Source organism: Tursiops truncatus, chromosome 6, assembly GCF_011762595.2.
Source record: "Tursiops truncatus isolate mTurTru1 chromosome 6, mTurTru1.mat.Y, whole genome shotgun sequence".
Lineage (NCBI taxonomy): Eukaryota > Metazoa > Chordata > Mammalia > Artiodactyla > Delphinidae > Tursiops > Tursiops truncatus.
Window position 1 is genome coordinate 46,234,527 of NC_047039.1, and position 27,196 is coordinate 46,261,722.

The 27,196-nt window shown below is 38.3% G+C and overlaps 1 protein-coding gene across 5 annotated transcripts in view; it reads right to left on the reverse strand.

Moving 5' to 3' along the window:
• FOCAD (focadhesin) overlaps positions 1-27,196 on the reverse strand; it is a 313,712-nt gene that overhangs the window by 239,910 nt on the left and 46,606 nt on the right. For all 5 annotated transcript variants that reach the window (XM_019934890.3, XM_019934889.3, XM_019934891.3 and 2 more), the window contains exon 5: positions 17,342-17,446. In XM_019934890.3, the coding sequence (XP_019790449.1) occupies positions 17,342-17,446 (105 nt within the window). The remainder of the gene's footprint in view (positions 1-17,341; positions 17,447-27,196) is intronic.

Genomic DNA, 27,196 nt, shown 5'->3' on the forward strand with positions numbered 1-27,196 from the left:
TAATCTTAATTTTTTTTTTTTTTTTGTGGTACGCGGGCCTCTCACTGTTGTGGCCTCTCCCGTTGCAGAGCACAGGGTCCGGACGCGCAGGCTCAGCGGCCATGGCTCACGGGCCCAGCCGCTCCGCAGCACGTGGGATCTTCCCGGACCGGGGCACGAACCCGTGTCCCCTGCATCGGCAGGCGGACTCTCAACCACTGCGCCACCAGGGAAGCCCTCTTTAATCTTAATTTTTAACCCAATAATATAGCACTAGCAATGTTTATAAAAAGAAAAAGATCAGTTACACCCAAATGATTTTTTACAACAGCCTTCTTGGTGGTTCTCAAAATGGGATCACCTTACCAGCAATATCAGCATCACCTGGGAACTTGTTAGAAATGAAAATAAATTCTCAGGCCTCAGCCAGACCTAATAAATAGCTCTGCAGACAATTCTGATGCACTGCTATAAAGCAGTGGTGCTCAACCCTGGCTGCACGTCTGATTCATCTGTGGAGCTCTTTTCAAAATACAATGCCCAGCCTTCAATTATACTGGGGTTGCTAGGAGTGGAACCCATGCATTAGCAATTTTTTAAAACTCTTCCAGCAATTCCAATGTGTTGCCAGGTTGAAAACCGGTAGAAGTGAAAAACCACAGAAGAGGGAGGTTAGGAGTTGGGAAGTTTTCTGATTTTTCTCTCTCTTAAACAGAAAAGTATGGCAGATCCATCACACTGAAACCCTCATGTTAAACACCTCTCTGACACTACTACAAAGTTTCTGGTTATTATAGCACCATCTCTCTATTTTCTCCTCAACCTCACCTAATCTATTAGACACTAACTTCACATGCTGGCAGCCTCCTGTTTGTTAAAGCACAGGCTATTTCTGACTGATCAGATTACTGCCATTGCTAAGGGATCACTCCAAGCAACTTTTTATGCCAAAATTCAAAGATCCTATCAAAATCACATTTCCAAATTCCAAACTCTTTGGCAGTTAAACCTATCTAGAATTTGCTTCTGCTCTAGTTGCTACAGATATGAAGACACAAATGTTACAAATCCTTAAAGCCTCTCAGGTATCTCACATCAGCCAAACTTCTTAGATTACGAATTCAGTAGGTCATGTTCAAGTAAACATGAATAAAAAGGAAAGAACAGCAACTGCAATTATTTTAGCTATGGGTTTTCCTTCTGACAAGCACCATATTGAAATGAGGAGCATCAGATATGACCATCTATTAATCCTCCAGCTAATGGTGGCATTCATGACTATTTAAGAGGAAAATCCAACAAGTTGCCACATAGTTTTTGTGTGATCATAAAGCACTTTAGTGCTTTGCAATACTCTTCCCTTATAAGTCATCCCCTAACTCTTCCCACCCCTCAATTCCCATCCCCAAAAACTGTCAAGAATCTATCTCCTGTTTAAAAACTGTTAAGAATCTATCTCCTTTAAAAAACAGTCTTGTCCAGATTAAATCAGATCAACAGAGGTAAGAGATAGTAATTTTAAAGTAGGATTGGGAATGATGCATATATAGCAAACAACTCTGTTATAATTTAGCTTCTACCTCACTGGAATTGTGGGACCCACTCTGCTTTGTTGCATGAAGTTGAAGGCCTGCTTTGCTAGTACTGGGGTTCAGCAAATTCTTTTTAGTATCTCAGACTTAAAACTCTAAAGATGAGATTAAGAAGAATATAAAATAGGGATTTATCCCGATTAATTACTGACTTAGACATCTGGATAATTAACTTTTCCAGAGAATTGATTATGTCAGATCCAAGTGGAAATACTGTAGGAATAATATACAATATTGATTCCAAGAAGTTAAAAACCTCGAGGGAGAAAGGAAGTCCAAATTAAAAACATTGAATATTACTACTGATTAACATAGATTACCAATATTATACTATTTCAACTGAGTACAACTAACTTAAAATCAATTATAATTGCCAAAATTTTGTTTTAATACTTTGAGCAAAGAATGAATTTGAAGCAAAGAGCTAAATTCTCCCTTGTGAATCATCAAACTGGTATGTGAATACACATATAAAATAATATGTAAAGCCTTATGCTTTATAGAATGGACACAGTTTTTAATTCAATATACTTTATCGTGCAACTGCCATACATGAGGGGTTCTCAATCTTGGCACTATTGACATTTGGAATCAGATAATTCTTTGTTGTTGGCATTGTTCAATGCACTATAGGATGTTTAAGAGCATTCCTGACCTCTACCCACTAGACGCTAATAGCATTCAACCTAGGCACATGACAATTGAAAATGTCTCCAGACATTACCAAGTGTCCCCTGGGGCCACAGTTGTCCCTGGTTAAGAACCACCGCACTAGGTAAAATGGCAAGCACTATGAGGCACAAAACTCACAAAAACACGGTACTAGCCCTGAGTTATTCAAAAAGACTATTATCCCACCTTCATCCTTCTTTATACTGAACCAAAAGGAATCAATCGATCATGCTCAAAATTTGAAGATTCTTATGGAAATATAATCATCAAATATTAACATTAGATGCACAAGAGTAACGGTAGAGTAGAAACTAGAAGACTTAAAATGGAAAACAAATGTAAAATTATTCCTTTGCAAAACATAGAAGCATGTTCCAAAATAAACAAACGGCATTAAATATTATGCATGCTAATTTGGTATGATAGAAAATAGAGTTATTTTCCATTTAAAATATTATAACTAGAGCATTTAAAATGTCATAAGGAAAGCAATTATACTCCAATAAAGATGTTAAAAAAAAAGTCATAAGGCTAAGTATAGTTCACTCCTGAAATATTCAAGGATTGATTCTTAAATTAATGGATTATTCAAGATTTTTCTTTTCTTTCTTCTCACTCAATGCTTGTTAGCCACTTCTTTCAAGTACCTCACTTCTTTCAAGTACCTCCAACTGAGAAAGGTCAAGGTAAATGGAAGAATCCACAATTTAAAGTAAATTTTGCTCTTCATTAGAAGGACTGTTGATCAAAAAAAGAAATATCGTGGTACAAAAGAACACCAAAACAAAACCTGGGTTATGCCTTAAAATGTCAATTATACCCAAACCTGGTATTCAAGGCATAAAGAGTGAGTTGCCTAAAACACTTTATTCAAAGTGATAGATGGGTTGAACATACAATCAACCTGATCACTTGTAAAGCAAACAGTGACAGACAGTAAGCTCTACAATTATGAAAAACAAACACAAATGTGGGACACCGAAATCATTATTATTATTTATATAAGCAGGGCCTACACAGCATCATCCAAATCATTTACTGTTATGCTGCCACAACCATGTCTCAGAATAAAGACTAGAAGTGGAGAGGCGACATGAAATAGTGGAGGAAAAACACTGAATTAAGAGTCAAGAGTTCCAAATTCACATTCTGTCTCTGCAACAAACTGTGTAATCTCAAGCAAGAGAATAACCTCTCTTGGGCAAAGTTTCTTCATCTGTAAAATGAGGAAATCAGACTAAGTACCTTCCAGTGCTAAAGTTATAGAACCCAGGTCACCCATTAAAGCCCTAATCTTGGTACTGCTCGGGACCAGAGGTGGAACCAAATCCTGTAAAGGCAGAAACCAATAAAGATGGCTCTCAACTATTAATAATTCTATGCCAAGCTTAAACGGCTTTAAGGCCAACGTCTAATAAAATCTAGGGCCTCAAAACAGAGGTCTCCTATTTTTATCTCAAAGAAATAAAGCATCTTATATTTTTTACTTCAGAGAGAAATGCAGTGCTATATCCAGAATAAGCCCACAGAAAATTTTAAATCAAGATTTCCTAACTCTTGAGACATCCAGTAGATTCTGTTTTCTTCTTAAAAGAGAATAACATTGTTTCTAAAATTGAAATCAATACAAACCAGGCAATCAGGTCACCCTTCATTGGCCTCTAGTGCCTGTAATTTCTTCTTCAGAGAGAAATGTGGTTATTATTATTGTTGCTGTTGTTGTTATTGTTGTTATTTTTCTGCCATAGATGAGCCAATTTGTTGTATGTTCTTTGGCACTTTCCCATTTCATGATTTGTAAATGTTTTAACTGCCATTTTAAGTAAAGCATTTAATACAGTAACTAGCACACAGAATATTCCATAAATGGGGTACTATTATGATTATCATGCAGGTAAATTTTTATCTTAAACTAGAGCATAAGCAGCTTGAAAGCTGGGTGTCTATCTTCTTATTCTTATGTTTCCCTTTCAGCGCCAAATGCACATCTAAAATAAATGTAACAAACACACACTTTCCCCAAAGCACCTTTTTAAACTCTTTGAATGGATCATGAAAAACCAACATCACAACCCCTCTAAGTACATTGTTTCAAAGTCCACATTGTTTGGAGAAAAAAAGCACAGAGGAAGCATGCAGAGTTGGTACCTAATACTTCAGGGCTCCCTGCCCTTTAATAACACTGTCAACAACACAGAGCAGTAAATGCATCTTAGCAGAATGGAGCGGGGGAGGGAGTAAATGATAAATTCGTGGTTCCACTAGACTAGCGCAAAGACAACAATAAAATAAGGTATGTAACTAGATTCACCTTTCCAAGTATAAATACATCAATCTTAATAGAAAAGAGGGAGCAAAAAAAAAATTAGTCTTGTAGTAGGCAAAAAGCAAAAGTTACTTGTAACCTTTGGGTCACCTCAACCTTTCTGCTACATCTCTGAATGTAGGAAAGCTATGATTTGATTTACATCTTAAATTCAGCAATAGACACAGATTGCCTTTTCTGTGTGAGGAAACAATGCCTGCAGTCACCATGCATTTTCATGTATGCAGCTGTGACCCTGGCGCTTTCAGAAGCATAGCATAGCACTTACTACATCAAATATGCATTTTAAAAGCATTTCTCTACCTGCTCTGAATTTTGATTTGAAAGAGCTGGTTAGAAGCCAAAGTGGGATTAAAAAAAAAAAAAAAAAAGCTCTGCAGACTTTAAGATTAAAAATGCATAATAGGGACTTCCCTGGTGGCTCAGTGGTTAAGAATCCACCTGCCAATGCAGGGGACAAGGGTTCGATCCCTGGTCCGGGAAGATCCCACATGCCTCGGAGCAACTAAGCCCATGCGCCACAACTACTGGGCCTGCGCTCTAGAGCCCATGAGCCACAACTACTGGGCCTGTGCACCGCAGCTGCTGAAGCCCGCGCCCCTAGAGCCTGTGCTCCGCAACAGGAGAGGCCACCGCAGTGAGAGGCCCGCTCACTGCAGTGAGGAGTGGCCCTCGCTCACCACAATTGGAGAAAGCCTGTGCGCAGCAACGAAGACCCAACTCAGCCAAAAAAAAAAAAAAAAAAAAGCATAATAAAAATTGTTAAGATTCCACAATAAAAAAAAAAGATTCCACAATGAATATTACTATAAAAAAGAAAAATTAAACAATAATTGTGAATCATTATCTATCCTATAGAGTCTTAAGACAATGCATTTCATCCTTTCCAGAAAAAGACGACTTGGAGCAAAAATTATTTCAATTTTGACATTTTTGACTAATTTTCTTTTTTCTTTAGGTCTATAACGCAAATAGGGAAAAGATAAGATGACTTTGAAAAGAGACTTCATATCACAATGGTTCTGCCCTCACAATGAACCTTTCCCAGGATCCCTATTTTGAGAGGCAGGGTTTTAATGCAAAGGTGTCTGCCAATGTCAGAAGTCTGGAACTATTTTAGGTACAAGGTGATGGCTGGGGGGAAACACACAGATATGGAGGGGTCCAAAACGTCTATTACTAAGTTACATCCTTGATTGGGGGGGCAGGGGCGGCAGGAAACTAGAGATAAGATAAATAGGCTAAGGCAAAAATTACAACATTTTATACTCTTCAAGACATTTACTAGCAAATTACCATATCAATTTTCAAATTAAGCATGCACACTTAGAAGAACTTATAAAATATTTTCTAGTGGCAATTGCTAACTGGAAGATTGTATAATATGTATAGATTATTACTTAGGTCTGATTTTAAATCCCAAGTATAAACTCCAGGTGATTGGAACCATAAACTGTGAACAAAGACTTCCCTGGGTGGGAAAGAGGAGAGAAAAGAGGAAATGAAAACAGAAGCAAAACATGCAGTGCCAAAGAAAGAATCAAACTGCAAAAAGATAGATGGGGGACTTCCCTGGCAGTCCAGTGGTTAAGACTCTGCATTTCTACTTCTGGGGGCCAGGGTTCAATCCCTGGTTGGGGAACTAAGGTCCCACATGCCGAAAAATAAAAAAGACAGATGGCCCTTGGAACGTATTATTGGCTATGCTTTCCCGATTACTGCCCTAGCTTCTTTCTTATCTTCAACTCTACTGAGCTTTCTCAGGGACAGATCTGACACTGATACCCCCTTCTTTCCCACCTTCTTTTTCCTAATTTCTGTAAAAAATTTCATTTATCCATTAATGCAAGAATTCACAAGCCCTCTGAAATTATATGCAAAATTTTGAGTACATGTACATGTGTACATTTTCTAGGGGAAGGTACAAAACTTTTATGAGATTCTCAAAGAAGGTCCTGACCTCCCCTCCAAAAAAGGATAAGTGCTAGTAAATTAAAGCTAAGTATACCTAAGGTAATTACTGCAATTCAGCCTTGTTAAACTCCCGCTTCCAAAAAAAACTATAAAGTACGCTTCTGTTTCCCAAAAAAAGTTATGTGGCTAGAAATGGTGGCTCCCCAACTACTGAAGTTTTTGTAACTTCAGCAAAATAAAACATATTAATGCATTCTAATGGTTCCAAACCCTATGGCAGCTTGACTGTAAAGTACAGACAATTTAATAATGGTGTCATGCTTCCTTTATGCTAAATAAAACCAAACATCTACACCTCAGGAGATCCCTTTAGATCATATATTCAACTGTTGAAATAATCAGCTCCCCAAAAAGCAAAATGCTTATTTTGACAACAGAAACATACGATAATAGCTGATGGTCAAAAAAATCAAAAAAACACTTGATTTTTTTTTCAAGTGTTACAGGATTCTAAGCAACCTCGTTAAGAAACAATAAATGCGATAAGGAAATTTGCATAGAAATGAGAAACAATAACAACTACTCTTAATTATACAATAGGAGGTTTATTTTCAGGAACTTAGGAAAAGTAGCTTACCTCCAGAAATAAATGTAAAAGGGAATAACACTGAAAATTCATTGGACTTGGTAAGTATACAAAAATATTACAGAATAAATAAAATGTGATATATCCATGCAGTGAAATATTATTCAGCCCTAAAAGGAATGAAGTACTAAATCATGCTACAGTGTAGATGAACCTTAAAAACATTATGCTATGTGGAAGAAGCCAGACATAAAAGGCCACATATTGTATGATTTTATTTATATGAAATGTCCAGAAGAGGCAAATCCAGAGATAGAAAAGTAAGCAGTGTTTTATATCTATAGTAGGACGTATTAGAGAAAGACTGTTAATAGGTATGGGGCTTCTTTTGGGGGTGATAAAAATGTTCTGGAATTAGATAGTGGTATAGTTGAACAACTCTGTGAGTATAATAAAAACCACTGACTTGTACACTTTAAAAGGGTGAATTTTATGGTATACAAATTATATCTCAATCAAAAAGGCATTAAAAAATATTCCAAACTTAACTCAGTCATATACTATTTTACTGTTAATTAACCTCTTTCGATTTTCGAAAAATTCATATGTATCATGTGAAGCATACTGCCAATATAAATAATCATAATAACTTGGATTTCCCTTACAAAGAAAATAAGTTCAAATCAGAATCTCATTTATTACCTCAATATCCACGGTTGATATCTTAATTGTGCCCATTTTAAAGATGCAGATGTAGGAGGAAAGAAAGTTAACTGTCTTTGTCTAATGTCACTATGAAATAATATAACATTGTTGAGTGTTTTAACCATTTGTCCAGTGATTTCCAAACCTATTTCCACATCAGAATCTCTTGAGACTTTTTAAAAATACATGGATTCTACATACCCACACTGACTCCCACTCAAGCTTTCTAAATCAGAATCTATAGAGGTGGGGCTTCAGAATCTAGAGATTAAGTGAATTCCCAGGGATTCCTACTATGTCCACATCTAAAGCATATCTATATCTCGACTGCCACTAGTAAATCTGAAGGGAGTGGCAGAGTTGGGAAATCACCATTTTGAAATTATCACAGTGAAAATTAATGGGGGTGGGGCAGCTGTGAGTTTAACAAGGAACAGGATATTTTCATGGTCTCGTAGCATCTTCCCCATAGACTGCTTATTAGTTACAAGAAGATGATAACTATACAGTAGAGAAACCAGACATCACCTTGATGGAGTAATCAAAATTAAAATCACCAGTGAGTGGCAAGATGGACATCAGTGTCTCCAGATATGATATCCTGAGAAAGACATAGCATCACTTTTATAGTATTCAAAAATGTCAATGTTATAAAAGATAAAGGATGAGAAATTTTCCAAATAGTTCCAAATTTTAAAAGACTAAACAGATATGACAATTAAATGTAATATATGATCCTAAACTAGAGTCCATACACTAAAAATAAAAAGGAAAACGGTATGAAAGGACATTATTAAAACAAATGGCAAAACTGGAATATGGACCATAGATAAAAGTATGATATCAATGTTAAATTTTCTCGATTTGATAACTGTACTCTGGTTATATATGAGAATATCCTTGTTCTTAGAAAGCATACCCTACTGAATATAGGTAATCTACTCTCAAGTATTTTTTTAATTATATAGAGAGATGGATAGGATAACGCAAATATGGCAAAGGGTAAAAAAATTGATGAATCTGGGTAAATGGCATATGGAAAATTTTTGTACTATTCTTGCACCTTTTCTGGAACTTTAAAATTCTTTCAAAATAAGTTTAAAAATAAAACCTTCAATGACTCCCCACTACTCTTTTTTTTAACAAATTTATTTATTTATTTATTTTTGGCTGCGTGGGGTCTTCCTTGCCGCGCAGGTTTTCCCTAGTTGCGTCGAGTGGGGACTACTCTTCGTTGCAGTGCACAGGCTTCTCATTGCGGTGGCTTCTCTTGTTGCAGAGCATGGGCTATAGGCACGTGGGCTTCAGTAGTTGTGGCGCACAGGCTCAGTAGCTGTGGCGCACGGGCTTAGTGGCTCCAAGGCATGTGGAATCTTCCCAGACCAGGGATCGAACCTGTGTCCCCTGCATTGGCAGGCAGGTTCTAAACCACTGCACCACCAGGGAAGTCTCCCCACTACTCTTTAAAGAAAGCCCAAAGCCTTTGCCATGGTCTTGTATCTGCTAAGCCATGCCCACCTCCCCTGGGCCTCTGTCTTGGCCTCTCCCTTCCTTGAACACTAAGCTCCAGGCACCTGGCCTCCTGTTAGTTCTCCTGGGGCACCAGGCTCTCTCACACAGCAGCAGCTAGGCACATGCTTTTCCCTAGATCTAGAAATGTTCTTCCTGCACTATTCGCATGGGTGACTCCATCTCACACACCAAAATGGGTATAAGAGAAAATGCAAAAAGGGCTTAATGCTGAGAAGCAGCTAGTTATCAAAATTAAAACTGGAGCTATATTTTGACATCCACAACTACAAACTGGTCTTAGTGCACTTTGTGTCAGTATTTACCTTGGGACTTTCTCTTGTTTCTGTTTGATGGCCCTAAGGAATGAGTGTATTTGCCTTAAGAGATAAGTGAAAAAAAAAAACCAAAAACGGTATGAATCACAAAGTACCTCAGTCTTTTGGACACACATCTTTAAGTTCTTAAAACTAACTCTCCATCTAAATAAACTCATAACACTGCACAAAGAGATGCACAAATACACATAGAGTACATAACTTTCATCTACTCAGGGTATCACCATCCATCACTATTGGCCTTATCACCCATTTCAGAGCGCACCATCTGCCAAAAACATTTAATATTCCCTTATTTCAGAAAGTACAGCTTGATGTTGATCAGACCAACCCTTTCCACAAATAAGATTCTCAACATTTGATATTTGTACATGTCAGCCACTGTCTGGCACATCAGAATGATGCACAAATTCTGGAACAAGCAGTTACTGCTCATGAATTCACAGCTATTTCCTCACTTCAGCTGAGGCAAGAGAGATCTTAAAAAGATTGCCATAATACGAATACACAGAGGAAAAATTAAAAGCAAAAGTACATGATAAAATTTTAAGGGAAAAAATGGCATATTACAGAGAAAATGAGCCTCTAATAATGTATGAATCATAAAAATTTAGTTTCGTCATTCTTGCTTGCAACCAAAATACCAGGCAAATGTTGGTTCTCTGCTGCACTTCCCATATGGGCAATGTTAGAGAATGTTGAAATAACTTAAACGTAGCGTGTTATTAAAAAGTGGAGTTCAGGGGCTTCCCTGGTGGCGCAGTGGTTGCCAGTCCGCCTGCTGATGCAGGGGACACGGGTTCGTGCCCCGATCCGGGAGGATCCCACATGCCGCAGAGCGGCTGGGCCCGTGAGCCGTGGCCGCTGAGCCTGTGCGTCCGGAGCCTGTGCGTCCAGAGCCTGCGCTCCGCAACTGGAGAGGCCACAACAGTGAGAAGCCCGCATACCACAAAAAAAAAAAAAAAAAAAAAGAGGTTCATGAACAAGGAGCTCCCCTTCAAACTAACCAAAAGAAAATTCAGACCAAACAAAAAGGGCAGGGGAAAAATAAGCCTGAAGTAAAGGATATCTTACTAGTCGTTTTTTTTTTTTTAACTGATTAGTATAAAAATTGTTCACAGGGTGGGAATGTAAATTGATACAGCCACTATGGAGCAGTATGGAGGTTCCTTAAAAAATGAAAAATAGAACTACCATACCATACAGCAATCCCACTACTGGACATATACCCTGAGAAAACCATAATTCAAAGAGTCATGTACCACAGTGTTCATTGCAGCTCTATCTACAATAGCCAGGACATGGAAGCAACCTAAGTGTCCATTGACAGATGAATGGATAAAGATGTGGCACGTATATACAATGGAATATTACTCAGCCATAAAAAGAAACAAAATTGAGTTATTTGTAGTGAGGTGAATGGACCTAGAGACTGTCATACAGAGTGAAGTCAGAAAGAAAAACAAATACCGTATGCTAACACATATATATGGAATCTAAAAAAAAACGTTCTGAGGAACCTAGGGGCAGGACAGGAATAAAGACGCAGACATAGAGAATGGACTTGAGGACATGGGGAGGGGAAAGGGTAAGCTGGGACGAAGTGAGAGACTGGCATGGACTTATATACACTACCAAATGTAAAATAAATAGCTAGTGCGAAGCAGCCTCATAGCACAGGGAGATCAGCTCCGTGCTTTGTGACCACCTAGAGGGGTGGGATAGAGAGGGTGGGAGGGAGATGCAAGAGGGAGGAGATATGGGGATGTATGTATATGTATAGCTGATTCAGTTTGTTACAAAGCAGAAACTAACACACCATTGTAAAGCAATTATACTCCAATAAAAATGTTAAAAAAAATTGTTCACAGGTAAAAAGGGGCTTTTAAAGTTTTTGAAAACAGTTAAATGCCTAAACCAGAGGTCACAAACTGTTGCCCTTGGATTGCATCCTGTGAGCAAACGTGTTCGGTCTGCCTACCCTGTATTTTCAAAACTTGGAATTGCTTTCCAACATTTATTAGTGAGGATATTTCATATAAAATGTTATTAATATTGAAAGATCTGAAGGTCTGGCAACAATGAAGCCCCACTGCCTCACTGCAACAATTGGCCAGTAGTTCTCAGTTGAACCAGCACACTGGAAACCATCTAGGAAGCTTTGAAAAATTACCAATGCTTGAGGCTGACCCCTACTCATTCTAGGGAGAGCCCAGGGAACTAATACATTTAAAAGTTCCTCAGTGGGCTCTAATGGTGCAACCAGAATTGAGACTCCTGGGCCTAGAGTTTTACACTTGACATATGCTCTTCGTTTAATCACAGCAGTCAAATGTGCTTCACTGTTCTTCCAGTTTACCCCCATCCTAAAAGGCACTGGGAATTGAAACTCCATTTAAATATCCCCATTTAATCTTGTTTAATCCACTGAACTATAGAAGGGTCCAGTGACACAAAATGAACTTTATTGGCTACACACACTCTAATCTGATGTATCTCAAAGCACGATGGGTAGATCACTTCTGTATCCAAATTTCTTGTTAAAGTGCATGTTCCAGACACATATATGAAAAACTCTGAGCAAGAGCTCCTTTTGCACTGTAAACACTAAATACCATCCTTGGTTTGTAGAAAGGTGCTGAGGGCTCTCTTCCCCTCCTGTTCCTACCAGCGTCTACTGTCTGACCATGCAGAACACTAACTTGTTGGGGTCATGGAATTACTCATTGAACAGAGAGCAGTGAGGTTTAAATCTCACTTGCATCCACACTTGGCTTGCTCTCATTGGATTGCTTTTCCATTAGAATTGCTGTTTCGTTCTGCTCTTGGACTCTCTAATGTCCATGGTAGACGCAGTAAGATGAACTTGGTGCCTCAGTGCCTAAGTTAGGAGCAAACAAACCTTTTGCCTTCCTAATACGGAACAGAGGCCAGGAGACATGATTAACCACCCAAGACCCCTCCCAGTCTACCCCAAGGGGCTCCCTGCAGCTAAGGACTACTAAGTTCATATATGGTACCACTAAGTTCCCAGGGGCTCAAGCAATATTGCTCAAGCATGATCCACAAATGACCTATATCCATCACCCAGCTGCTGTATTCCTGAGTCTCATTGCAAAACCTACTGAATGAATGAGAATCTCTGGCAAGTGGGCTTGAGAAGCTGTACTCATAACAAGCTCCCCAGGCGGTTCTTAGGCACAGGAAGTTTGAGAGCCACTGAGCTCTGGGTTCAACAAAGAGAAGACCCACTCTAAAGCTCCTTCAGGAAAGTCACAGGAACCAAGGGAAGCCCATGGCTAACATTCTGGGTCGTCACATCTCCCTCTCTCCTCACTCCCTAACTGGAACGACTTAAGCAATTCAGGGCAGACCCATTTAAAATGACAACATAAATACCCAGAAAAGAAACAGCTGGATCATGTGGCAGTTCTATTCTTAATTTTTTGAGGAATCTCCAAACTGTTTTCCATAGTGGCTGCACCAATTTACCTTCCCACCAACAATATATAAAGGTTCCCTTTTCTCCATATCCTCTCCAACACTTATTTCTTGCCTTTTTGATAATAGCCATTCAAACGGGCATGATGTGATATCTCACTGTGGTTTTGATTTGCATTTCCCTAATAAATACAGTGATGTTGAACATCATTTCCTGTGCCTGTTGGCCATCTGTAGGTCTCCTTTGGAAAAATGTCTACCCAGATCCTCTGCCCATTTTTTAATCAGGTTATTTCGTTTTTTGCTGTTGAGTTGTACAAGTTCTTTACATATTTTAGATATTAACCCCTTATTGGATATATGATTTGCAAATGTCTTCTTCTGGGTATTTATCAGAAGAATATGAAAACACTAATTCAAAAAGGTATATGCACCCCAATGTTCATCACAGCATTATTTACAACAGCCAAGATATGGAAACAACCTAAGTTACCCATTGATGGATGTATGGATAAAGAAGATGTGGTACATATGTACAATTAAATACTACTTAGCCATAAAAAAAGATGAAATCTTGCCATTTGCAACCCCTGGATGGACATTGAGGGTAGTATGCTAACTGAAATGAGTCCAACGGAGAAAGACGAATACCATATGATTTCACTCACATGTGGAATATTAAAAATAAATAAACAAACAAAATAAACCACACAAAAGCAAACAAATAGATACCGAGAACAGATTAGTGATTACCAGAGGGGAAAGGAAGTAGGAGGAGGGAGAAACAGATAAATGGGATCAACTATACGGTGACAGATGGAAACTAAACTTTTCGTGGTGAGCATGCTGTAGTGTATATAGGTCAAAATATAATGTTGTACACATGAAATAGTAATGTAAACCGCTGTTACCTCAATTTTTAAAAAAATTTTAATAAAAAATAAGATGACCACATATTCTGTTTTACTATAATTCAAATTAATCAGCTATTAGGACAAAAAGAAGTGAGAAACACTTAAAATCCAACTGTATAGTAGCAGAGTCCTTAATACCATAAAAACACAGATGAGTTTCATGCCCAGAAAGCTTATAATTATTTGTCATACTACTTCCATTTTAAATCAATCCTACGGCATAACCAGGGAACACCTTTCAGCGGAGTTCTAAGCTTCTCGTATCCTTTTTATGCTTTCATACAGAGCTCATCAGCCTTCCTCTCCAAGGCTGGATGATATTGCTAACCAACATGTGGCAAAGAAGATTCTAAAACAGCATGACAATTTTATGCTTGACTCAGGCAATCATAGCTCTCTTGAGGGAAATCTGCTCTCCAGGCTCACCTCTCCTGTGTTTCTGCCCACAATCCCCCCTGGAGGAACTTAAGACTCTTATACACTTGATTACACTCTACTGATTTATAGTGCCAAACAGCCATCCACATAAGGGCCCTCCATAAACATTACTGGATTATGCCAACTCAGGTGATTGATTCTGGTCCTCTTAATGTGCCACCACTCTACAAACCTTATATATCCAGTATGATTTCAGCTCCTCAAACTAGGCTCCCTATCCACACCTTGCATCTGTTGTCTTCTGAAAACAAGACTGCAGTTAAAAGAACCAACTACTGGAGAAAACTAATTCTAAATAGGAAAACAGGTGAAACATTATAGGTAACTGAAAGTTTAGCACTTGCACACAGTGAGGACAATCAGTATGAAAATGACACTAACTCTGATTCTTCTGTGTGACGGAAAATTTCCTTCTATCATCATCAAAACTAGTGCTTCTTAAACTTAAAGGTGCCTGTGAACTACCTGGAAAATCTTACTAAAATGTGGACTCTAATTCAGATAATCTGAGATGGAGTCCGAGATTCTGCATTCCTAACAAGCTCCCAGGAACTGCTAATGCTGCTCATAGCTCTGCTACTTATAGCAGGTGGGGAAACAGCAGCATCAGCGTCAGTGTCAGTGTCAGCATCAGCATCACCTGGGAGCTTGTTAGACAAGAATCCTGAGTCCACCTTAGACCTAAGGAAAGAGAATCTGCCATTCAACAAGGTCTCAGGTGATCAGAATGCATAGTAGACAGCCGCTAACACACCATCTTATACTCACTGTCAATCAGAATTGCCTGGGACCTTTTTGAAACTACAAAAGCTTAGGCCTCATGGCAGAGAATCTAATTCAGTTGGTCCAGGGTATTTCATTGTTCCTATTTTTGTTTGTTTTTAGGCATACCCAGGTGGTTCTGAGCAGCCAGTGTTGAGAACCATTGAATTAAAAATACCCAACTGGGTGGAGGAAAAAATAGAGCTACTGCTAATCGGTGAGGAATTTGAGGGAATGATGAAAATGTCCTAAAATTGGTTATTGCAATGGTTACATGACTCTGTGAATATACTAAAAACCATTGAATTGTGTCTTAAATGAGTCAATTGTATGGTATATGAATTATTCTCAATAAAACTGTTATATAAAAATGTAAAACTTCAATAGCTTTCCTATTTTAAAATAGGTAAATAACTCCAACTGAACAACAATGAAGTGGAATTATTTTCCATTCTGGAACTCTGGCCCAAGAGGTTGAACTTCTTTCAAAAAAAGAGAACACACGTGCTTATACGACTCATCTAGAAACATTAAGTTCTGCTCATCTACTCCTTAGGTTCATTTCTGGTTAAGGTAATGCATATTTTAAAAAGAAAAGCAAATTTATCAATTTTGAAAACTTTCTCCTGCACACCCAAAGTTTCCATAGTATTTTCAAATAAATAATTTTCCTTTTGCTTCCCCAATTTAAAATAAACCAAGTTAACTAATAAGTTAACAATGAATTAACTAATCCATTGTACTACATTCTTCCATCTTTTCTGTGTTTTTGAAAACATTCAAAAAACATGTTAACAGGGACTTCCTTGGTGATCCAGTGGTTAAGACTCCATGCTCCCAATGCAGGGGGCCCGGGTTCGATCCTGGTCAGGGAACTAGATCCCGTGTGCCACAACTAAGACCCGGCACAGCCAAATAAATAAATAAATAATTTTTTAATTAAGAAAAAATATATAAAATGCAAATCTGACCTTGTTTTTAAAAAGTGACTTAAGAAACTCTCGATAATGTGCTCATAAAAATAAAGATGATAAATAGCATTAAAATATCAGGAAAATTATACTCCAATAAAGACATTAAAAAAATCAGGAAAGATCACTGTAATATATGAGACACTGTTTACTTATTACCAAAAGGAAAGTACTATAAATATACATAAGTAATAGGTACCACGTATTATTATACTTTGGAGAGGCACGCACAGCTTCTGATAGCTGTGGTGTCAAATGCTCAAAACTGCAGGTCTTGTATGCTCAAGCCAATGACAGTTCACAGGTATGATTTACTTTCCCTGTCGGATCGCCATAGCCTATGTAGGTCATTTTCCCCCAGAACCAGTGCCCTTGTTTCTGGTCTCATGGTCTCATTCTTTTGAAACGCATATTCTAGATGCATCACTGAACAGAGTTTTCAGGACAATATACACTGGTTACATGGCACCTTCTGGGATCCCCTGCTCACTAAGGAGCCCCTCTCTTAAGAAATGACTTTCTAGGACCTTCAAGGCAATGGTTAAGGTCACCTTCAAAAGTAAGCATGACGCCTTCCCTTATCCAAACTCTCCCATAAAATCCAATATATTTCAACATAACTGTTGCTGTGTATAGTTTCTTTTAAAATAATTCTACCATGTCACATTTTGTAGATGACCAAAAAAAAAAAAGGCAAATCAATGCTCCTAAGTACTGACCTTGCCCTGGGTAATAACCCTTGAATAGTCCTCCTATTACTTTTTATAGCGAGGAAGTTTACCCTCCTGCCTAAACTAAGCCCCTCCTGCTCTTAGTACATCTGTCCAATGAACTCCTCAGTTTTCATAGTATTGGGAAGATGGTTCTATATCCCAGAGCAAAACAAATGACCTGAATTTTCGATAAAAGATTCCAATTTCAAGGAAACAACCCTGAAAGCCACGTTGTAGTCAACTCTATCTCAATATATAGTAGTCAACTCTATCTCAATCCTGTCTCTTTGAAATACTAACTCAGCATATAGTAGTCAACTCTATCTCAATCCTGTCTCTTTGAAATACTAAGAGAGGGCAAGACTCACAGTCCTTGCTGAGTTAAATATACTAATTCTTAATGGATTAGCATGTCTCAATTCATAACTTATTTAACAATTCACCAAAAAAAAAGTTTCAAAAGAAAGGAGAAAAGGCATACCTAATATTATATATATCCTGAATATTCTTCTCTCCACCATGTCCTTCCTTAAGAGCTTGCATTTGTAATAATTTCATAATGGCTTTTATCAAGCCGTGTGTATCCCTGTAAAGAAACACAACAACATGTCAAATGTTATAAAGTGAATATTCCAATCAGGTACGTAATCCTACCACTTTTAAATAGTTGAACACTTGCCACCCACACTGAACAGGAGCCATCCACACACACCCAGCTTACTGCACAGCACAGCCAAGAATAGGCCTACAAGCTCCCATTCAACACATTGAAAGGAGGAGCAGTGGAGCCAAAGAATCAAACCACTAACCTATCAATCACCTCCATACATGCACTTGGGGGAAAATCAATCAGGAAAAAGGAAACACTAACCCACATAACTGCAGGCAGTGACCACATCAGTTACCCGCACTGAATAATCAAGTCCTTCATTTATAAATATTAGCAGACCATGAATAATAACCAGACATATGAAATGGAACAGCCACTCAAAAAAGTGGGCCAGGGGACCAATCAGAGAAAATAACCCCCATTAAAACAAAGTTAATGGAAGTGGGGAACAGAAATTTAAGTTTTCTCATCCTCTGTAACAGGCAGCAGGATAATAAATCAAAAAGAAGGCCTGCCCTTTTTTATTTTTTTCCCTGTTATTAATTATTTTAAATTGTGAAACAGGATTTTACTCCAGCATTACTGAGGTAAAACTGACAAATACAATTGTAATATAATGTGTACAACATGATTTACATGTACATTGTAAAATGGCTGCCATAATCAAGTTAATTCACACATCACTTCACAGTTACTTTTTCTTTTTTTTGGTAAAAACACTAAATACTCTCTTAGCAAATTTCAAGTACACAATACAGTACTGTTGACTACAGTTACCACGTTGTACATTAGATCCTCAGAACTTATTCATCTTATAACTGGAAGTTTGTATCTTTTGACCAACCTCTCCCCATTTGTCCCACCCAGCCCCCGGCAACAATATCTGTTCAACTTCTTTTTTTAGATTCCACATATAAGTGGTACCATCCAGTATTTATCTTTCTCTGTCTGGGTTATTTCACTTGGCACGATACCCTTCAGGTTCATCCACGTTGTCACAAATTACCCTGCCCTTTTTAAATAAGATGCTCCTTCGGAACAAAAAAGAAATCTTAGAAATAAAGATTACCCGTTAAATTTTTTAAAAGTAATATTTTTAAAATCATGGTTGTTCATATTTACAGATCATCTATTGTAAGCTAAGTACACTCCTAAGAGCTTAACGTGTATTGTGTCACTGCTACCTAGAAATCACTTTCAACAATCATCGACAGGAAGACACTGGAACTCACCAAAAAAGATACCCCACATCCAAAGAGAAAGGACAGGACAAAATGAGACGGTAGGAGGGGTGCAATCACAATAAAATCGAATCCCATAACTGCTGAGTGGGTGACTCACAAACCTGACAACACTAATACCACAGAAGTCCACCCACTGGAGTGAACGTTCTGAGCCCCACGTCAGGCTTCCCAACCTGAGGGTCTGGCAACGGGAGAAGGAATTCCTAGAGAATCAGACTTTGAAGCCTAGCAGGACTTGATTGCAGGACTTCAACAGGACTGGGGGAAACAGAGACTACACTCTTGGAGGGCACACACAAATTAGTGTGCGCATCGGGACCCAGGGGAAGGAGCAGTGACCCCAGGGGAGACTGAACCAGACCTACCTGCTAGTGTTGGAGGGTCTTCTGCAGAGGCAGGGGTTGGCTGTGTGTCACCATGAGGACAAGGACACTGGCAGCAGAAGTTCTGGGAAGTACTCCTTGGCTTAAGCCCTCCCAGAGTCTGCCATTAGCCCCACCAAAGAGCCCAGGTAGGCTCCAGTGTTGGGTCGCCTCAGGCCAAACAATCAACAGGGAGGGAACCCAGTCCCACCCATCAGCAGACAAGGAGATTAAAGTTTTACTGAGCTCTGCCCACCAGAGCAACAGCCAGCTCTACCCACTACCAGTCCCTCCAACTAGGAAACTTGCACAAGCCTCTTACATAGCCTCATCCACCAGAGGGCAGACAGCAAAAGCAAGAAGAATTACAACCCTGCAGCCTGTGGAACAAAAACCGCATTCACAGAAAGACAGACAAGATGCAAAGGCAGAGGGCTATGTACCAGAAGAAGGAACAAGATAAAACCCCAGAAAAACAACTAAATGAACTGGATATAGGCAATCTTCCAGAAGAAGAATTCAGATTAATGATAGTGAAGATGATCCTGGACCTCAGAAAAGGAATGGAGGCAAAGGTCGAGAAGATGCAAGAAATGTTTAACGAAGACCTAGAAGAATTAAACAACAAACAAACAGAGATGAACAGTACAATAACTGAAATGAAAAATACACTAGAAGGAATCAATAGCAGAATAACTGAGGCAGAAGAACAGATAAGTGACCCGGAAGACAGAATGGTGGAATTCACTGCTGTGGAACAGAATAAAGAAAAAAGAATGAAAAGAAATGAAGACAGCCTAAGAGACCTCTGGGACAACATTAAATGCAACAACATTTGCATTATAGGGGTCCCAGAAGGAGGAGAGAGAGAGAAAGGACCCAAGAAAATATTTGAAGCGATTATAGTCGAAAACTTCCCTAACATGGGAAAGGAAATAGCCACCCAAGTGCAGGAAGCGCGGAGAGTCCCATACAGGATAAACCCAAGGAGAAACATGAAGAGACACACAGTAATCAAATTGGCAAAAATTAAAGACAAAAAAAAATTATTGAAAGCAGAAAGGGAAAAACGACAAATAACATACAAGGGAACTCCCATAAGCTTAACAGCTGATTTCTCAGCAGAGACTCTACAGGCCAGAAGGGAGTGGCATGACATATTTAAAGTGATGAAAGTGAAAAACCTACAACCAAGATTACTCTACCCGGCAAGGATCTCATTCAGTTTCTACTGAGAAATCAAAAGCTTTACAGACAAGCAAAAGCTAAGAGAATTCAGCACTACCAAACCAGCTCTACAACAAATGCTAAAGGAACTTCTCTAAGTGGGAAACACAAGACAAGAAAAGGACCTACAAAAACAAACCCAAAACAATTAAGAAAATGGTAATAGGAACATACATATCGATAATTACCTTAAACGTGAATGGATTAAATGCTCCAACCAAAAGACACAGGCTCGTTGAACAGATACAAAAAACAGGACCCATATATATGCTGTCTGCAACAGACCCACTTCAGACCTAGGGACACATGCAGACTGAAAGTGAGGGGATGGAAAAAGATATTCCATGTAAATGGAAATCAAAAGAAAGCTGGAGTAGCAATACTCATATCAGATAAAATAGACTTTAAAATAAAGAATGTTACAAGAGACAAGGAAGGACACTACATAATGATCAGGGATCAATCCAAGAAGAAGATATAACAATTATAAATAAATATGCACCCAACATAGGACCACCTCAATACATAAGGCAACTACTAACAGCTATAAAAGAGGAATCACCAGTAACACAATAATAGTGGGGGATTTTAATACCTCACTTACACCAATGGACAGATCATCCACACAGAAAATTAACAAGGAAACACAAGCCTTAAATGAACCAAAAGACCAGATGGATTTAACTGATATTTACAGGACATTCCATCCAAAACAGCAGATTACACTTTCTTCTCAAGTGCACACGGAATATTCTCCAAGATATATCACATCTTGGGTCACAAATCAAGCCTCAGTAAATTTAAGAAAATTGAAATCATATCAAGCATCTTTTCTGACCACAACGCTATGAGATTAGAAATCAATTACAGGGAAAAAAACGTAAAAAAACACAAACACATGGAGGCTAAACAATACATTACTAAACAACCAAGGGATCACTGAAGAAATCAAAGAGGCAATCAAAAAATACCTAGAGACAGATGACAATGAAAACAGGACAATCCAAAACCTATGGGATGCAGCAACAGCAGTTCTAAGAAGGAAGTTTATAGCAATACAATCCTACCTCAAGAAACAAAAAACATCTCAAATAAACAATCTACCTTACACCTAAAGGAACTAGAGAAAGAAGAACAAACAAAACCCAAAGTTAGTAGAAAGAAAGAAATCATAAAGAACTGAGCGGAAATAAATGAAGTAGAAACAAAGAAGACAATAGCAAAAATCACTAAAACTAAAAGCTGGTTCTTTGAGAAGATAAACAAAATTGATAAACCATTAGCCAGACTCATCAAGAAAAAGAGGGTGAGGACTCAAATCAATAAAATTACAAATGAAAAAGGAGAAGTTACAACAGACACCGCAGAAATACAAAGCATCCTAAGAGACTACTACAAGCAACTCTATGCCAATAAAATGGACAATCTGAAGAAATGGACAAACTCTTAGAAAGGTATAACCTTCCAAGACTGAACCAGGAAGAAATAGAAAATATGAACAGACCACTCACAAGGAATGAAATTGAAACTACTATTAAAACTCTTCCAACAAACAAAAGTCCAGGACCAGATGGCTTCACAGGCTAAATCTATCAAACATTTAGAGAAGAGCTAACACCCATCCTTCGCAAACTCTTCCAAAAAATTGCAGAGGAAGGAACACTCCCAAACGCATTCTATGAGGCCACCATCACCCTGATACCAAAACCAGACAAAGATACTACAAAAAAAGAAAATTACAGACCAATAACACTGATGAATATAGATGCAAAAATCCTCAACAAAATACTAGCAAACAGAATCCAACAACACATTAAAAGGATCATACACCATGATCAAGTGGGATTTATCCCAGGGATGCAAGGATTCTTCAATATAAGTAAATCAATCAATGTGATACACTATATTAACAAACTGAAGAATAAAAACCATATGACCATCTCAATAGATGCAGAAAAAGCTTTTGATAAAATTCAACACTGATTTATGATAAAAACTCTCCAGAAAGTGGGCATAGAGGGAACCCACCTCAACATAATAAAGGCCATATATGACAAACCCACAGCAAACATCATTCTCAATGGTGAAAAACTGAAAGCATGTCCACAAGATCAGGAACAAGACAAGGATGTCCACTCTCACCACTATTATTCAACATAGTTTTGGAAGTCCTGGCCATGGCAATCAGAGAAGAAAAAGAAATAAAAGGAATCCAAATTGGAAAAGAAGAAGTAAAACTGTCACTGTTTGCAGGTGACATGATACTATACATAGAGAATCCTAAAGATGCCACCAGAAAACTACTAGAGCTAATCAATGAATTTGGTAAAGTTGGAGGATACAAAATTAATGCACAGAAATCTCTGGCATTCCTATCACTGATGATGAAAAATATGAAAGAGAAATTAAAGAAACACTCCCATTTACCCTTGCAACACAAAAAATAAAATACCTTGGAATAAACCTACCTAGGGAGACAAAAGACCTGTATGCAGAAAACTATAAGACACGGCTGAAAGAAATTAAATATAATACAAATAGATGGAGAGATACACCATGTTCTTGGATTGGAAGAATTAATATTGTGAAAATGACTATACTACCCAAAGCAATCTACAGATTCAATGCAATCCCTATCAAATTACCAATGGCATTTTTTACGGAACTAGAACAAAAAAATCTTAAAATTTGTATGGAGACACAAAAGACCCCGAATAGCCAAAGCAGTCTTGAGGGAAAAAGATGGAGCTGGAGGAATCAGACTCCCTGACTTCAGACTATCCTACAAAGCTACAGTCATCAAGACAATGTGGTACTGGCACAAAAACATAAATATAGATCAATGGAACAGGATAGAAATCCCAGAGATAAACCCACACACCTATGATCAGCTAATCTATGACAAAGGAGGCAAGGATATACAATGGAGAAAAGACAGTCTCTTCAATAAGTGGTGCTGGGAAAACTGGACAGCTACATGTAAAAGAATGAAATTAGAACACTCCCTAACACCATACACAAAAATAAACTCAAAATGGATTAGAGACCTAAATGTAAGACTGGACACTATAAACCACTTAGAGGAAAACATAGGAAGAAAACTCCTTGACATAAATCACAGCAAGATCTTTTTTTATCCACCTCCTAGAACAATGGAAATAAAAATAAAAATAAACAAATGGAACCTAATGAAATTTAAAAGCTTTTGCAAAGGAAACTACAATCAAGACGAAATGACAACGCTCAAAATGAAAGAAAATATTTGCAAACGAATCAACGGACAAAAGATTAATCTCCAAAATATATAAATAGCTCATGCAGCTCAATATTAAAAAAACAAACAACCCAATCCAAAAATGGGCAGAAGACCTAAATAGACATTTCTCCAAAGAAGACATACAGATGGCCAAGAAGCACATGAAAAGCTGTTCAACACCACTAATTATCAGAGAAGTGCAAATCAAAACTACAATGAGGTATCACCTAACACCAGTTAGAATGGGCATCATCGGAAAATCTACATACAACAAATGCCGGAGAGGGTGTGGAGAAAAGGGAACCCTCTTGCACTGTCGGTGGGAATGTAAATTGATACAGCCACTATGGAGAACAATATGAAGGTTCCTTAAAAAACTAAAAACAGAATTACCATATGACCCAGCAATTCCACTACTGGGCATATACCCTGAGAAAACCATAATTCAATAAGAGTCATGTACCACCATGTTCATTGCAGCTCTATTTACAATAGCCAGCTCATGGAAGCAACCTAAATGCCCATCGACAAACGAATGGATAAAGAAGATGTGGTACATATATATACAATGGAATATTACTCAGCCATAAAAAGGAATGAAATTGAGTCATTTGTAGAGACGTGGATGGATCTAGAGACTGTCATACGGAGTGAAGTAAGTCAGAAAGAGAAAAACGAATATCGTATATTAACGCATATATGTGGGACCTAGAAAAATGGTACAGATGAACTGGTTTGTAGGGCAGAAATTGAGACACAGATGCAGAGAACAAACGTATGGACACCAAGGGGGTAAAGTGGCGGGGGGGTGGTGGTGGTGGTGGTGGTGGTGATGAATTGGGAGATTGGGATTGACATGTATACACTGATATGTATAAAATGGATAACTAATAAGAACCTGCTGTTTAAAAAAATAAATAAAATAAAATTCAAAAAAAAACAAAAAAGAAATCACTTTTAACTTTATCTCCAGCCAAGACAAGACTTGGACTTAATTAATTGATATCTTTTGGGGCAATTACGTAAGATGTTATTTAGTGTACTCTTTCATGGCATTTAAAATTTTACAGCTTATGAAAGGTTTGGTCGCACTGTCCCATACAGTAGCCAATGGCCACATGTGGCTACTGAGCACTTGTAACGTGGCTAATCCACATTGGGATGTGCTGTTGTGTAAAATACATGCTGAATTTAAAAGACTTAGAAGACAAAAAAGACTGTAAAATATCGTGTAGTTTTTTATACTGATTATATATTGAAATAATATATTTGAAATGTGGGGTTACATAAAATATATTATTAAAGTTAATATCAACCATTTCTTTTTACTTTTTAATACAGCTACTAGAAAATTTTGAATTATAAATGTGGCTCACAGTTGTGGCTCATAGTACAATATATTTCTATTTCATAGCACTGCTGGAGACACTCACATGGTTTTTTTCCTAAGTGGATTCTTTGGTGAGCAGTGAGGTTTCTCTTGCAGTTGAAGCATTTCCCACAATCTATACAACAGTATGTTTTCTTTTTCACATGGATCCTCTTATGACCATGCAGTGCAGATTAATGAATGAGTGTTTTGTGATGGATATCACAGGTGTATGGTTTCTCTCCTGTATGGATCCTCTGGTGAAGACAGAGGCCTCAACACTGCATGAAGCCTGTTCCCTAAGATTCTCTTTCCTGTGTGTGTTCTCTGCTGGACATCAAACTGAGGTTCAGCTTTTCTCACATACTCTACATTGGTATTGTGTCAATTCTACTTTGCCTTCATCAAAAATATGGCTAGTTGGGCCTCCCTGGTGGCGCAGTGGTTGACAGTCCGCCTGCCGATGCAGGGGACACGGGTTCGTGCCCCGGTCCGGGAAGATCCCACATGTCGCGGAGCAGCTAGTCCTGTGAGCCATGGCCGCTGAGCCTGCGCGTCCAGAGCCTGTGCTCCGCAACAGGAGAGGCCACAACAGTAAGAGGCCCGTGTACTGCAAAAAAAAAAAATTTTTATATATATATATATATATATATATATATATATATGGCTAGTTAATTCCACTGAGACTCGATAGAAATTAAAAAGTAAATTTTTTAAAAACTTGGGGTGACATGCTGTTGTCTTAGGAATGTCTGATGGCATGATATCTCCTTGGGAACCAAGGTACTGTCTTATTTTCTTCCTTCGAGACTGCTCAGATTCTTCTGAGAACCTTCTCTGTTGACACCCTGAGCTTCTAGAATCCTCCTCCTCTAAAGCTTAGGAAGAAGATACCTCAGCATCCAATCTTTTAGAATAAATTCCTTCATTGCAATTCTTCACACCATTCACTTTTACAGAATGAGAACCATTCTGTAGCTAAGGATCCCAGACTTTAAGGAATGCTACCTTCCAGTATATGCCCCAGCTCTTCACAACCCTGTACACTTTCCTTTACAGAGATCTGGAGAGTCTTCAGCATGGAAACTGTAACTGCTCTATCACCAATTTATCAAGAACCTATTCCTGGGTGTGAATGTCCGACCTCAGTCACAGGCCTCAGTGCTGCTGTCTTGCTTTTTGAAAGTTAATCTTCAGGATGACACAAAACCCTATGGCTCTGACCCAGGTCTGTGCCTAGATTTTTATACAAGACCATGAAATCTGAGGTCTGTAGCTATATTTAGTAGATAAATTCTAATCATCACTGAATCAGTGAGCAGTTCCATATTCCAGTATCCGACTGAGACCTATCAGAGGAGTCTGCCCTGGTTTACCTTGGTGAGAGGGTCACTACGTGTTCAGAAGTCTCCTTGTCTTCTTGTCTGCAATGTTTACACAACTGGTAATCAGCTTTAAAGTCTGATTTAAGCTAAAATGACTCCATTTATGTATGGTTGAAATGGAAAAAGTCCAAGCCTCACCTAGTAACCTCATAAGGCCACTCTCTGGACCTAATGATTACTTTAAAGAGTACTCATTTTAGATGATCAATTTTGACGGAATTTCTGACTGAATTTCTTCCAAGAAATATGGTTTCATTAAATAATCCCTTTTTGCATGTAAAACTATATTGGTTTTCCTTATCTAATGATTTATTTGTCATATGACTAGAGTTTTACAGAAGACAGATAACGGACTTATGATTTTTAACCAATTTGGGTCACCTACCCCTTTATGAAAGCACTAGAATCCCAGAGAAAAGCACATACATCCTATGTGCATTTAATTCCAGGGAGTTCCCAGAACCACTGAGGCTGGTAAATTAACTCCAGTTTTTCAACCTTTAAGTTACATCTTGTTTTATTTGTGGATCCAGACTTTACTGTGTGGATAATTGAGTCCACACCATATATATATATATATATATATATATATAAGTTTTTTTTTTTTTTTTTTTTTCTGTACGCGGGCCTCTCACTGTTGCGGCCTCTCCCGTTGCGGAGCACAGGCTCCGGACGCGCAGGCTCAGCGGCCATGGCTCACGGGCCCAGCCGCTCCGTGGCATGTGGGATCTTCCCGGACCGGGGCACGAACCCGTGTCCCTTGCATCGGTAGGCAGACTCCCAACCACTGCACCACCAGGGAAGCCCCCACACTATATTTTAAGCAAGAGTGTAACATGAATAGATTATAATTTTTGAAAGATGATGGCATTAATCAAATCAC